Genomic DNA, 15,211 nt, shown 5'->3' on the forward strand with positions numbered 1-15,211 from the left:
ATGGAACTCCAGTGGAACTTGCTTAACTTGTGTTTAAGATTGCATCTATGACAAACCACAAGGTGCCCTTGGAGAAAAGGGGTGGGCTGGTTCTAGGTCTGAGAAGTTTCATTTTTAGTATTTAGTATTCAGTCAGAGTAGGGGAATTTGAGTCATCCAGGCATAAAATATTGAGGCAATAATTATTATTGTTTTTAATTAATAACAGAACATAATCAATAAGAATTATTATATACTGAGCACTAACAATGTTCTGCAAGTATGAGAAGCTAATGTCAAAACTCACCACAATTGCAATGGGAGCACGATCAAACCCTAAAGGGTTTTCAAATTTTTTATGAATGTTGGCCAAGATGTTGGATTTGTAAATGGTTTTGGATTTTCACTATGAACATTTTGTACTGCTCTAAGCATATATTATTCCTGCACTTAGCTGGAATTATTTACTCTTTGCTCATTAGTAGCCATTAGGGAGGTGGCTGGACACCTGCATTTTACAATTTGGTACTTTAGTATTCAGGAACAATATGTGGATTTAGAATTAAGGAGGTTATTTGCATAAATGAAAAAAAGGTGTTGGTATCTGGGGACAGATACAACCCTGCTTCCATATGTTTCAAGGACGTCTTGAAATGTAAAAATAGATGATTATCTTTGAAGGTGAACAATCAGAGAAATATAAACTAAAAATAATTTTGTATCAAGTTTTGAAATTTCAGACTTTTAGAATGAGTAAAGTGGATACTGCTTACTATGAAATATTTACAAAACTATGGGAGAGAGAACACAATAGAATGGTAGCATGAGATGTCCCATGATTTTGTGATGTGACAAATATTTTTAAAAAATTGTAAATACATTTACGCTTCATCTTTTTTAAAGTTATAAATGTTAATTTGATTATATGGAACCTCTTTTCTTTTTCACTAAGGTCCCTTGATATTCCTCTGGCAGTGTAGCGGGGCCTGAAAGTGGGTATAAATGTAAAATGTTGTGTAAAAATTAGTCATAAAAGGGAATCTAGGACCATATTGAATAGTCTGATGATGTATGTTGCATTCACTATTAAGAATAAAGGTTCCAGTTAAGCAAAGCCATTAAGCATATGCTTAACTTTGAGCATATGCTTCACTCCATCCATATTTAGCAAAGCACTCAGGTATGTGTTTCAGTCTGATTGATGTAACTGGGGTTTATGTATGAGCTCAAGTATTTTGTTGAATCAGGGAAGAGAGTAAAAAATAAACGTTTAAATTAAAATAGAGAATTTGATTAAGGGGGGCAGGAGATTAGAAATGTAATTTACAAGCAGCAAAATACAAATTTCAACATTTCCAACACAAGGCCAGATTTTCAAATCCAATCCATTTCTTTTGCTCCACACTTGCTGTAATTAAAAAAACTATACTAATGTGGAATCATTTACAAAATTTCTCATAATTCAGCTGTGTAGGTGGAGCGGATTTTTAAACAATGTAGCTTTATCTTAGACTGTATGAACAGACTCTTTTCAATCAGATTCCAATTCACATCTTCCCCTTACAGAGACAGTCATCTCTGCGTAATGATAAAGTGACACTCATGGTTGTTAGGTCATTTTCCAACACCATCTTTGGGAAAACAAATCATTGAGGCCATCAGGCCAGACATTTTAATATACTATATGCTTGTGGAGATATACTGTATTGCTCTGACTTACAGCTATGACCTTCAAAGAGAGATGCTCTAAAACACCATGAGGGACACATCTGTTATATTATTGCACTGTTATGTGTTAACCAGATATGCTAGCTAGAGTTGTTAATATAACAAAAGCACAACAGAGCTGGGCCAATCCTGAGGAAGAGTATCTCTTGGAATTATAAACAACATGTGGCTGGATGGAAAATGGTTTTCCCATCCCATGAGACTTTTCAAGATATATAAAAAATTTTCCCCTGTCCCAAATTGGGACAAAAAGTCAAAATCTTGAAAAATTTCCTGAACTGACAAATTGAACAAAAGTATCACAACATTGTATTGAAACACTTATTTGATGATTATGAAATGTTTCATTCAAATTTTGACTTTTTTCCTTTTAATCTTTTTTTTAGTATAAATTAAGTAAGACTTCGAAACAAAAGGTTGTCTTGCACCAAAAAAAAAAATAAAAAAAGAAACTTTTTGTTTCCAAAATGTCAAAACAGGACATTTTTTGACAATTTCAAAACCTTTTTTCAACATGTTTTCAGGACATTCATCAAAACCAACTTTATCCCACACACAATTTCAGTTTTGACAAATTGGCATTTTTTGATGAAAAAACATTTAGTTGAAAATTTTCCAAACCCACTCTATTACAAACACTGATTCACTTTGTTGACAAATATATTTGCAGAAAAAGATGTTGGGAACTGTTTTGCAAATATGTATTCACATGAGTATATCTAATCCACCTATCTAGGTTCCTATTTGGTGCTCATCACAGTGGCATCTAAGCACTGGTTATATTTGTTAGGTATCAAGGAGATGTTTCCCATTATGACCAGAGAGCAGCTGCATAGTCCAAGGAGATGCAAAGTGATTGGGGGCCAGCTGCCACAGACAGGATATAGTGAGCTTTCTGTTTGGTTTTTTGAGTTAGGGTTTTACCTGTATAGGGCCACAGAGCAAAGCTAAGACTTTCAAAGCAATGAGTTATTTTGCCTCTCAATATTTGGGTGCCCAACTTGAGACCCTTAAAGGGGCCTGATTTCCAAAAATGTTCAGCACCCACCTTCTGAAACATAGAACCCCTTAAGATTGATCAAGTTGAGGAATTCTAAGATTGAGGCAGCCAAAATCATTCGTCACTGTTGACAATCTTGGTTCAAGTTTTTACTAGTGTTAGATTAAAAAAAACAACCTGTTATGGCGGCACAAAGTACAAGTTGCAATTTGATCTGCCTCATGATATCAGTTACGTTATTGCCTAGAATGTCTATGTTTGATGGTGATCTAGGAAGCAGAATAGAGCTTGACTTTCAGAATCTTGAAAGGGCTTGTAATACTGGTCGTTAGAAAGTGCTGAGTTTGACTTGTAAACCTAGGGAACTGGATTCTGAAATCATTGAGGGAGAACAAGCATGGAACACCACAATGCGTTTCTTTCTTTTTTTGTTTTGAACAGTCACTATTGTGACCATAACCACAGATGCTCAATGCATTTAAAAAAATCAATCATTTCCATAGCCAGAGAATGAAGTCTCTTTATTTCATTTGTCTCACTGGCCAGACACATTAGGAAAAAAGAATTCATGGACTTGGCCAATTTTAACATGACTCGATTATATCAATAGTTCTCCCAGGGAAGAAAGGCCTGTGAAAATTTCCAAGTGAAAATATAGTTGTATTTTATTGCTTTTGTATACCCATCTTTAACTTTCTAATGTGCCATTTTCACTAACAGTTTATCTTAAAGCAACATTTCCTCCATGGATCTGTAGACTTGTTTCACCTGATAGCTGATTGATAATATTTAATGTGACTCTCTTTACTTCCAGTAATTTCTGAATACTTTTTAGAGTCTCATTTTTATTCTAATGAAGGCTGCACTTTCATATCTTATCAACTACTATTTTTTCTTTGCCATTAATTATATCATCTATAAACTTCATCTTTTCCTCCTCTTATGACAATTACAAATGATAACATGACTTGAAGCAATTACTACCAAAAAATAAAAATTCTACACAAATGAATGGCTATTTGATCATATTCGGTTATTTCTGTAACACTGTTTCAGGGACATCTGAAGCATATAGGTAAATGGACTTTTGGAAGAACAGGGAATACTGCAGAGCAATACCACAACACTGAATTGGAAGCTTTAGTTACTCAGGGGTTTGTTATACTGGGCTGACCTGTACAGAAGTCGAAGTTACAAGAAGATCTGATTGTAATATCAACCAAGCTGACCACAGCATAAAAAAGACAATCGTGCCACTTGTTAATGATTGGTGCAATGACATCCAATTGCCCCAGGCTTTCTACTAAACTACAAAGTTATTATAGTTTTTCTAATAATGAAGGTGGTGTAAATAATATCCATACCTTGCCATGGTCTTAACAAAAAATCCTTTTTTGGGTGTGTAAAGTATTAGGCACAAGAAACACTTCAGTGAATATTTTTCAGAGTAGCAGCCGTCTTAGTCTGTATCCGCAAAAAGAACAGGAGTACTTGTGGCACCTTAGGCCTGGTCTACACTAAGGGGGGGGGGTTGAACTAAGGTACGCAAGTTCAGCTACGCGAATAGCGTAGCTGAACTCGAAGTACCCTAGTTCGAACTACTCACCCGTCCAGACGCCGCAGGATCAAAGTCCGCGGCTCCAAGGTCGACTCTGCCACCGCCGTTCGCGGTGGTGGAGTTCCGGAGTCGACCGGAGTGCGTGGGGAGTTCGAACTATCGCGTCTTGATTAGATGCGATAGTTCGAACTCCGAGAAGTCGAACTCTCTGCGTCGACCCTCGCGGTAAGTATAGACCTACCCTTAGAGACTAACAAATTTATTTCAGCATAAGCTTTCGTGGGCTACATCTCACTTCTTCAGATGCATAGAGTGGAACACACAGACAGAAGATATTTATACATACAGAGAACATGAAAAGGTGGAAGTACGCATACCAATTGATTGGACTCTTACAGTTGGTATGCGTACTTCCACCTTTTCATGTTCTCTGTATGTATAAATATCTTCTGTCTGTGTGTTCCATTCTATGCATCCGAAGAAGTGAGCTGTAGTCCACGAAAGCTTATGCTGAAATAAATTTGTTTGTCTCTAAGGTGCCACAAGTACTCCTGTTCTTTTTTCAGTGAATACTGATTCACTTGCGCTATTTGAATACAAGAAGGGGAAATGTTACAAATGACCAGAACTATGCAAAACTCAGTGGTTTCATTTTGCAGTGGTTTCAGCGAACATTTTCTGTTTCATTTCACGACACCCGAGATCTGTTAGGCAGAAGGCCTGTACTCTAACTTGACCAAAGTAACAAAAATTCAACTCAACCTGTTACGTACCATTGTTTATAAAAGTCAGCAAAGACAGACAGACTGGACTAGTTCAATCAAAAAGGTCTACTGAAACAACCCAAGGACTGTGGTGAGATCATGTCTGATACACCAGAAGAGCCTGCGACTGGAAATTAATGGACCAAAATTAGTGTGTTGGAAACTAGGCATAATGGTGGACAAAATAATAATAGGATGCCCTATTCCAACTTTCTCCCCCTTTTGGGATCCTTAAAAAAAGACTTGGTTGGGGATCAAATGGAGAATGGATTCCTGGGAGATTCCAGGAGGAAAGGGAGACAAGCCTCTGACTCTCTGTAGAGACTCTGTACTTTGCTTGAGAGCCTCAAGAATCATCCTATTATCATGACACCCACACCTTAGCACACCCTTGGGGAATCTGACCCTTCTGTACCTCCAAGGACTCCAGCCTGATACATGTGAGATACTGCTCAATCTTCCCTTCCCATATCTGTTCCTTTCTGTCCTTCATTTTCTTCCCCCTGTCCAATCTCTTTCTCTCGCTCTTGGCTTTTCACCTGTTTGAGGTCTTTTTTTTCAATATATATTTTTGCACATGAAATTTAATAGTGAAAATACTCACAGTCCCCCACTGAAGAAATAGTTCAAAGACATTAAGGGTGAAATAATTCAAGGCTGCAGTTCAACACAGTGCTACACCTGCCATAATAAGCTTACATTGGAATATGAAGATTATTCTGTGAACTGATGGCTCGTTTTTTACTCTTTAAAACAGAATATTTTCTTCTTTAGAAAATTATTATTGTAATTCATAAAGTGCTCACAGCATGCTGGACGAAATACAAGCAGGTACAAAGAAAAAATCCTTGCTAGAGCTGGTCAAAATTTTTCCAATGGAACAGTTGCTTTTGGAAAGAATCATTGTATAAAATCACTTTACACACACACACACACACACACACACACACACACACACACACACACACACACACACACACACACACACACACACACACACACACACGAATACTTAAAGGGGATTTCTGGGTAATTTAGATTACTAATGGCCAATCTATTTGACAGAGGCAGGAGAGCTATTTCAAATCAACAGGGGTGCACAACTTTCAGAGGGTCAAGCAGTCAGATACACATTCACACGCATATCAGGAAAGATATCTACATTGCATATATAAAACAGTCATGCAGGTATAAAAAGGATTACCACACTCCCAAATATGTCATTCAGCATGTAGAAGCAGACAGTGAAGACATTTTCTGTACACACCAATGATATATGTTAGAGACAGATACTCTCTGTTAAATATCCAGAAACACTAGTTTAAAATGAATGAATCTCAGCTGGGTGTCAGTGTATTTGTAGATTGAAACTTCTTTTACCCATAAGGATTCCTGTATGTGACTAACATTAAATTATTGAAGCCATACTGTTAAAACACCTTCTAGAGACAATTCTATTAGCAAACATGGTTATTTACCTGTCATAGTCTTGGCAAATCTCCCCAACAGCAACCAATGCCTTCAAGTACTCATTAGGCTGATATGGGTGGATGTAGTGCAGAGAGCAGCTGTTCCTGGGATCTCCATTTGATGCCGTGAAATCTATAGCTACCTGGAAAAGAAAAGAAACAGCTGCGCTATGTAGATGTTATGGTGCATAGGTATGTCCAGATCTGCCACATTTCTTTATCATATAAAGTTGCTGGATACCACAGTTTTAAAACAAAAATGAAACCAATTAATCAATTCTGCAATAACATTCCTTTTGTAGCACTGTCACATGCAGTGTAAAAATCAGCATAAAGAGCATCGTTAGACTGAACATCCTATATCACAATTTTTTTTCTAGCTAAGAAACTATATGTGATGTGCATGCCTGTAATACAGCTGTTTAGGTTATACACATAAGTATAATACTGTTCTTTCCTGTATTAGAATGCCTGTTTTCTGGCTAACCCTTCAAAGGAAGTTATAAAATAAATTCAACCAAACCAAAACTATTATTATATTTATAAGTATATCTAAAGAAAATGATAATGTTATGATTTAGGTCTGAAATTATGTAAGTGGAAAAACAATGAATTACATAATTTTTCCATCTAATTAATTAGCTCTAAATTCTCTGAGTTTAATTAAATTCTTTCCAGTCAGGTGATTCCCGGTCTATAAATCTGTCTCTAGTATAAAATCTGTACAGAGTCAAAATCCCTAAACAAAAATAAACTGGGTCAAATTCCTTTCTTCATTTCTTTGTTACTGCTTATTGTTATTATTATCATCGTAAAAAAAGTCTAACTAGCCCTTGTACGGTGCTTTTCATCTTCAAAGCATTTCATAATCATTAACTTAATTAACCCTCCCCATTTTGCAGAAAAAATCAAGTTAAGCACAGATTTTTATGCTGAATGTGCTCACTGTGGGTTGCAGGAGGCATCCAGCACTGAATTATGTTTTGATTAACCTTTTAAAAATTCTGGTTTTCCTTTTTGAAATTCTCTTTGTACTTCCTGGATGCTAATGACATTCCAGATGAATCATTCTGTGACATCACAATCAAAGACAGCGTGAGCTGGACTGACATTTCTGACATTTGCAACGTTGCATTTTGGGATCTCTTCAGTGAACCAATAGGAACCAAAGGATTTCACAGAGGGAAATATATTTTTTTAACAACACATGGTAAGTGGTGGTATTCAGCAGAGAAATCTGTGCTTTTAACTCAGTTTTCAGTTTTGCGTCACAATTCACCTTTAAGTGACTTGCCCAAGGTGACAAAGGGAGTTGTGTCATACTTGGAACTAGAACCCAGAAAGTCTGGCTTCCAGTCCTGTGCTCAGACCACTAGCAATATGTAGCTTCCCTGAAGAGCTCTATCACACGCACACATTCTGTGTTGGGGAATTTGTCTAAGGGTGGATTTTCAAAGGGCCTAAGTGATTTGGTAGCACAAGTCACAGGGACTAACTTTAGGCACCTAGTTTTTAAAATGATGGCCTTTGTCTTGATTTTTAATGGAGGAATTTGTAAAAATTTTGGCAGAGATTTTCAAAGACAACAAGAGCTTTTGATACCCAGTTCTCATTAATTTTAATAGCTTTGGGGCATCCAAATCTATGGCTTTGAAAATCTCAGTCTTTGTCATTAAAAGTTGTGAGAGCCAATCAGAACTTTTAATCCTCACGCCACTGATGCTCAGTTTCCACTCTGTGGTCCAGAATGTTGTTTGCAGATTCTGTTTCATGTTCGGTATCTCCTCCTCTTTAAATCTTTAAGAACTGGCCGCTTGATATCTGACTGGAAGAACATATGTTTTGTCATGCTACCAATCAGTCCTTTGTTTGATCAGCCTAGGAACATGTCTGCTGCCATGACCAACTGCAGTCACTTCTATGACTAACATATATATTAGGAGAAATGAATATAATTTAGTGGGAAATGGGATTACCTTTCAGCCCCACTTCCCTATGTAAACCTATGCAGCTGTCCTGCCAGAGATTTTCTTAGTCCTGATTTTTTCCCCACAAGTTTCCCCTTGTGAACTAAGGTAATAAAGAGAAAATTCACCACTTTTTACCTTATATGCATAACATTTTGAACCTATACCATCAAGAATCAAGCTGCCAGCTAGCCACACCTTTGAATAATGATCCTATTAAAATCCTCAGTGCCACAGCTATTGGAGATTGGGCTGTTGACAGCCAGTTGTTAAGCACAACAAGAATAATAGCAGGAGACACACTCAGAACATTTTGAGCAGCTGTTCGCATTGTACACATTGAGCCAGATTCTCAGCTAGTGTAAACTGGCATACTTCCATTGATGTCAATGGAGCTACCCTGGTTTACGCCAACTTAAGGTCAGACCCACTGAAAGAAAAAGAGAAAACAGGTATGGTGTGGGGGAAGAAAGAAGAGCCCTTACAAAGCAGGACATGAATTTATGGTCTTGTTTTCACAGAACAGAATGTTTAAAAAATTATATTCAGAAATGTTGAAACTTTTTGATAGAAAATTCCCAATCAGCTCTAGATTCTCCACCCAAAACCAGGGCTTGTTATACCTTGGTAGGATGTAGGTATGAAAGGGAGTAGAGACGCTACATGGTGACTATACCTATTGCTTAATCTTACCTGGGTCCATACATGGTCTCTCACATTTGTATGAATCCCAACAACCTTGTGTTCCTTGCAAAATATGCTAGATCAAGGCCTGTGGGCCAATATTTTCAAAAGCACGTGTCTAAAAATAGGAGTCTGATTCATATTTAGGCACCTAAATCAGTGGTCTGATTTTCAAAAATTCTAAGCACCAAGCAACTCTCAGCTGCTGATTTTCAAAGACAACAAGGCATCTGCTTTTGAAAATCTTGGCCTATGTATGCATATGATTATTTAGTAAAACATTTATATTTTCTCTGAAATAAAATTAACTTAAAGATGTTGCATAGATTACAAAAACATGATTGCTGTTCTACTCCCTACACAAACATTTTCTCATGTACCAGAATAAGAAGGAACAGGTGCTATAAAGATGCTATAGAAGTTGGCCTTTTCACTGATAACCCCAAAAGAGACTCTTAATGAGGTTGGAGTGACATGCACCAGAGGGAATTGGACCAATCCTTTTTCTTGCAATGACTATTTGCCAAGGTCATGTGGTACTTTTTAACCAGAAGTGATTGCAGGATGTCAGAATGAGCAGCAGGCTTAGTGAACAACGCAGGCCTGTGGTCAGTGTTTTTGGGAGTGGGAAGGCAGGGACCCGATTGAAACGCTTTTCTTTACTGGAAATTGTCCTTGTAGTACAGATTCACTTAATGCCTGTGTATTTACAGACTGTGAATACCCTCACTTCCTATTATGATGCTTTTATTAAACGTATGGTTTTGCTGCATGGTACAATCTTCTCAGCAGGTATCAGCAAAAGAGACACATGCCCCATACACTGTATTCTGGGTAGAAGAGGAATACTCTCTCTTTCTTCCATCATTAACTACAACTACAGCTCCATCCACAAATGTGCAAAGCATAACATCAGCTGTTTTCTCTGAACACAGTAAGGTCTTTAAAGGCTTTTAAGCTTTAAAAAATGCACCTCTGGGGATATGGGGGGAATGAGTGATGAGTTCTCTTTTCTTGCGCTACTAATAACCTTCCACAAGCAACAACAATGCCACTCATACGCTGATGCATTGTGTTGCCAAGGTTCAGTTTTGACCGTGCCTCTTGCTGAGAGAAGGATTTCTACGGAAAGCCGAAATGATTTTTGCAACAGTTCCAAAACAGCAGCATGTAGCAGCTCTAGTTTCTTCATGTTCCTGACTGACAATTTAAGGCACTCAGTCTTGCGTGGTAGGACCAAGCCTGCATGCATGTGGGGAAGCTTTCTGATTCTAAATGAAAGAAACAGAAATTACGGCTAGAATTTGCTAGTCTAAACCCCCTGCCAAGGCAGGATTTTTTCCCTACAGCATATTTGCTTGTGTTTGGTCCAGTGTATCTTTAAATGTCCCAGGTATTGGCACTTCCATCACCTCCCACTGTTCAGTATGGGTATCCCACAGCAAAAGATTATACACTCTTAGGAAGATTTTCATAATCTGTTGTGATGGGGCAAGGCCGGATGGCTACAGTAAAGTACTGAGGAACAGGTATGTTAGCCCCAGGCTAAACAAATCCCTAGTACCGTGGTAACCAAATGGCAGTTGCTCCAGGTTAATCAAGGCACCTGGGGCCAATTAAGATCTTTCTAGAAGGCAGTGGAGATAGTAACATTGATTAGAACACCTGCAGCCAATCAAGGCAGGCTAATCAGGGCACCTGGTTTAAAAAGGCGCTCACTCCAGTCAGGAGAGGAGGAGCCAGAGGAAAGAAGTGCGTGTGAGGAGCTGGGAGTAAGACACAAGGAGCTGAGACTGAGAGGGTGTGCTACTGGAGGATTGAGGAATTATCATACAATCAATCAATCAAGCATTATCAGACACCAAGAGGAAGGTCCTGTGGTGAGGATAAAGAAGGTGTTTGGAGGAGGCCATGGGGAAGTAGCCCAGGGAGTTGCAGCTGTCATAAGAGGCACTATAGACAGCTGCTATCCACAGGGCCCTGGACTGGAACCCGGAGTAGAGGGTGGGCCTGGGTTCCCCCCAAACCTCGCTACTCCTGATCAGACACAGGAGGAGTTGACCCAGAATGTGGGTTCCACCAGAGAGGAAGATCACTGAGGTGATCAAATCCGCCAATAAGCACAGGACCCACCAAGGTAGAGGAGGAACTTTGTCACACTGTGTAAAAGTGTTTTAATGCACTGATAATTTCCTGCTTAACCTTCTACCAGGTCAGTCAGCAAATTATCAGCTTGTCCTATTGTCTTCACCTATCTGACCCAGAAGCAGTCCTGTACACTCTTTCAGTTCCAGCTCTTAAAATGGGTGTTACACATCCTTTCTGCCATACTTCCTAAAGTGAAGAGAATGTCTTCTGACTGTAAACTCACTAATTTTGCCAACTTCTACTGACTGTTTCTCACACCTAGCAGGGAACTCTGTCAGATCACTGATACAGACTTCTGCAATAAAACCCTCACAGAAGTAACCATGTGGAATCTGTGCTATTGAGAAACGTTCTTCTAGGGAATTTTGTGATCAACAAATCATTCTAAAAAACACAACAAAAAAAGTTTACTCTTGGTTCTCTAAGATGTTTGTTCTAACCATGAACTATGTAACCCCAATGGATGAACAACGTATCCCAAGAGCACTCAGCATGATGTTACAAAAGCTCTCATTAGTGCTTTAAATTAGCAGGAACACTATATGATAGCTTTTTGTTCCCAAACCTATGCTTAGCATCCTAGCTTCCCTCCCCACATCAAATGCCCTTTCAGATCACAGCTGCATTGTACTATCTGTACACTGCATGAACTCAAAGGAAACATAATTAATCCTAAAACAAAAAGAGGGTTGGATAAATTACTACGAGTCTGTGAACTTTGCTTCTGTCTTAGCAAAGAAGAGGGCAATATATCACTGTGGTTTATCGGAACTCATTTCTATGTTGACATTAACATTCCATAATGGTGTACAAGAATTCAGAAAACACAGTCACCTTTCTGATTACAGGATTATGGATTTCATAGATCTATAGTGTTTCAGCAAGCCATCTTTGACAAGTGCGAGCGTAGGAGCCTAAGTAATTAATGCAGAGTCAAACATCTCTGCACATCTTAACTGCAAGCTGCTAGATCATTAAAAAAGGCATGTGTTTCTGCACTGATTACAAATAAATCACTGACATGAATTCAAAAACTAAATGGCATGGCATAGTCTTAGTATCTGTCCCCTTACTTGTGTACAGTTTCTGTGCACTTGAGAGTGCACGATGAATCCATTTGCACATGAATGAATTGCACAGTGAAAAAATGACATTTTTTTGGTGTGAGAAAATTAAATGATTTGTACACAAAAGTGACAGTGGGTGAAAAAATTTCACATGAACAAATTGGAGCAAGGTTGAGTCCCTTTTAAACATGGTGATGTAGCAAAAATTATGACAATCATTGTATTGGATGCTTAGATAAATAGTATCTGGGGACAAGGGTAGTGGGTTGGAAGTGGAAGGTCTGAAAGGTCCAAGAATTAGATGTGGTTGGGTGTAGGTGGGTATGTAATATTTGGCTGAGGGATGAAAGTAGGCTGGTATGGGCCAGGCAGCACGGATGGACTGGCTGGGGGAAGCCCCCAGCCCTGCCCCCTCTGCCTGAGGCCCCCCACCCCTTCTGCCCAAGGCCCTGCCCCGTACAGGTAAGTCTTTTATGATACTTTCACTTCTGGCTGAGGGATTGTTTTTCATTTTGACTTTTTTCCCCCCCCAGTACCAGAGCAACCTCAGCAGAGCTAGCATTTATGTCCTCATATATTTATGCATATTCTTCCAACCATTTCACTGAAAGCATGGAGTCCCAAGAGCTTTTCAACCAGAAATTTGGCCGGGAGGTCATACTGAATCGGAACTGACTTAAGCCTGGACACGACAAGGATGATCATATGACATTCTCAGTGATAACCCACGCATACAGCTATTGACCCAGACTCTAGGCCAGATCTTCAGCTCTCATACAACAGTGTAGAACAATTCATGTCACTGGAACTATACTGATTTACACCAACTGAGGATCTGGCCCTATATATACTATGGACTTTAGTTGCTGTGGTCTGACTGGTATTGCTGTAACATGCAAAATGAAAATAACGTGTTTGAAAATCATACTGTGAGCACAGTTTATTTTATAGTCACAAAATATTTTACAAGAAGAGTTTAGCAATTTGTTAATACATTTACAAAATGGCAGGTCAGATCATTTTTTCACTGTAAAAGTGATGAATTTAGTGTTTAAAAGGAGTTCCTTTCATTAAGGTAAAGGAAATTACAGTAGGAAAACACTTACTGTAAACTGTATTTGGCATCCACCCATGATGTAATCTAAGAAAGAATGCATCTTGTGGATCTGGAAATAAGAAAGCAAAGACATTCAGATGAACTGTGTATTGCTAACAGATCCAGACTTTGAGACAGCTTGTTTAAGGAAAAATAAAACATGGATGGGGATGGCGTGGGAGAAATCAGAGAGAGAGGGAGAGACTTAAAGCTAAGTTAAGAGAGGAACAAAGAAAGATGAGAAAGCATCACAAACCATTCTGAAACCACCAAAATTATTTACGCACATCAAGGAGAAAACAGAACAGCACTCCTCTGCCTGAAGTCAATGGGGATTTTGCCATTGATTTAAGAGAGAGGAGCAGGCATTTTTTTGAATTCAGAGACATGACTTTGAAAGAATGGGAAGGGAAACATCTCACATAGATGGTCATCCTGGTGAACTTTGATGTATGGATGCATAATTGCATTGTATGGCATATTTGATTGCTTACTGGTATTATACAACAACAGGAAGGAGTGATTGGGGAATGTTGATTGTGTGCACACTAGTTCCTCTACAAGGCTGTAGTATTTTTCCTTTTTTGAGGGGCTCCATTTCTATTACTCCTTTATCCCCCCCAAATCCTTGGTTTTATGCATTCTTCATGGGTTATTTGACAAAGACATTGTTAAATACTGTGGGATGAAATAAGTTCTAAAGTCCCCCCAATCAGCAAACTTACCTTAAAGTTCCCAGAAGAAAACGATGTTAAGGTGGAGTTAACACTGAGAGCAATTTAGGGTACAACACATTACAGGAATGTTTTAATTATCCCCAAAACAAACATCATAAATCAGGGATTTCAGCAGTAAGGGCACATTTAAAAGAAATCCCAATATGTTAAGGTATGGATATTTAGGGCACCCAAACAACCTTAACTCTGCTTAACAGTAACACTGTGTAATAGTCACATGTTTATGGTTACAACATTTTAGTGTCTAATCCCAGATGAGATTCAATTGATTTTAATTCCCTCCCTCCGCCCAATAGTGACACTATGCAGGACACTTAAGGTTAAGAAAATGTTGAAGGAGGGTAGTTTTTCACAGAATTCTCTGAAAAAGAACATTTTATCTGTCAGCCTCTGCTAAAAAAGAAACTTTCCATTATGAAGATTAATGGCTACAAATGACAATTAATCCTAAAACATTTTCTTCAAAGATAGCCATGGCACAAGATTTCAGTGACTTGTTAGTGTATAGGAAGTTTTAAGTGTCTGAAAGATCATTTGGACAGGGGCGGGAGGGGGAGGGGAGGAGAGGCGGGGGAGTGGGGCAGGTGTGACAGACATTCATGGATTCCAAGATCAGGGGCCCTTGTGATCATCTGGTCTGACCTCCCCGTATAACATAGGCCAGAGAACTTCCCCAAAATAATTCTTAGAGCAGATCTTTTAGAAAAATATTCAATTCTGATTTTAAAAATTGTCTGTGATGTAGAACCCAACACTGTCCTTGGTAAATTTTTCCAATGGTTAATTCATCTCATCGTTAAGAATGTATTCCTTCTTTCCTGTCTGAATGTATCTAGCTTCAATTTACAGCCATTGGATAGTGATATACCTTCTTCACTAGACTGAAGAACCTATTATTAAATATTTGCTCCTTGGGTAGGTACTTATAGACTGTAATTAAGTCACTCCTTAACTTTCTCTTTGTTAAGCTGAATAAATTGAGCTCCTTGAGTCTATCACTTATTCAGCAAGTTT

At 38.5% G+C, this 15,211-nt stretch overlaps 1 protein-coding gene across 17 annotated transcripts in view; it reads right to left on the reverse strand.

Annotated features, from left to right (window-relative positions):
• The window catches only part of CPNE4 (copine 4), a 420,479-nt gene that overhangs the window by 44,057 nt on the left and 361,211 nt on the right, over positions 1-15,211 (reverse strand). For all 17 annotated transcript variants that reach the window (XM_039525586.1, XM_039525585.1, XM_039525590.1 and 14 more), the window contains 2 exons: positions 13,471-13,530; positions 6,508-6,641 (listed from right to left, as the gene is read on the reverse strand). In XM_039525586.1, coding sequence (XP_039381520.1) covers positions 6,508-6,641; positions 13,471-13,530 — 194 coding nt within the window. The remainder of the gene's footprint in view (positions 1-6,507; positions 6,642-13,470; positions 13,531-15,211) is intronic.

Source organism: Mauremys reevesii, linkage group 2 (assembly GCF_016161935.1).
Source record: "Mauremys reevesii isolate NIE-2019 linkage group 2, ASM1616193v1, whole genome shotgun sequence".
Lineage (NCBI taxonomy): Eukaryota > Metazoa > Chordata > Testudines > Geoemydidae > Mauremys > Mauremys reevesii.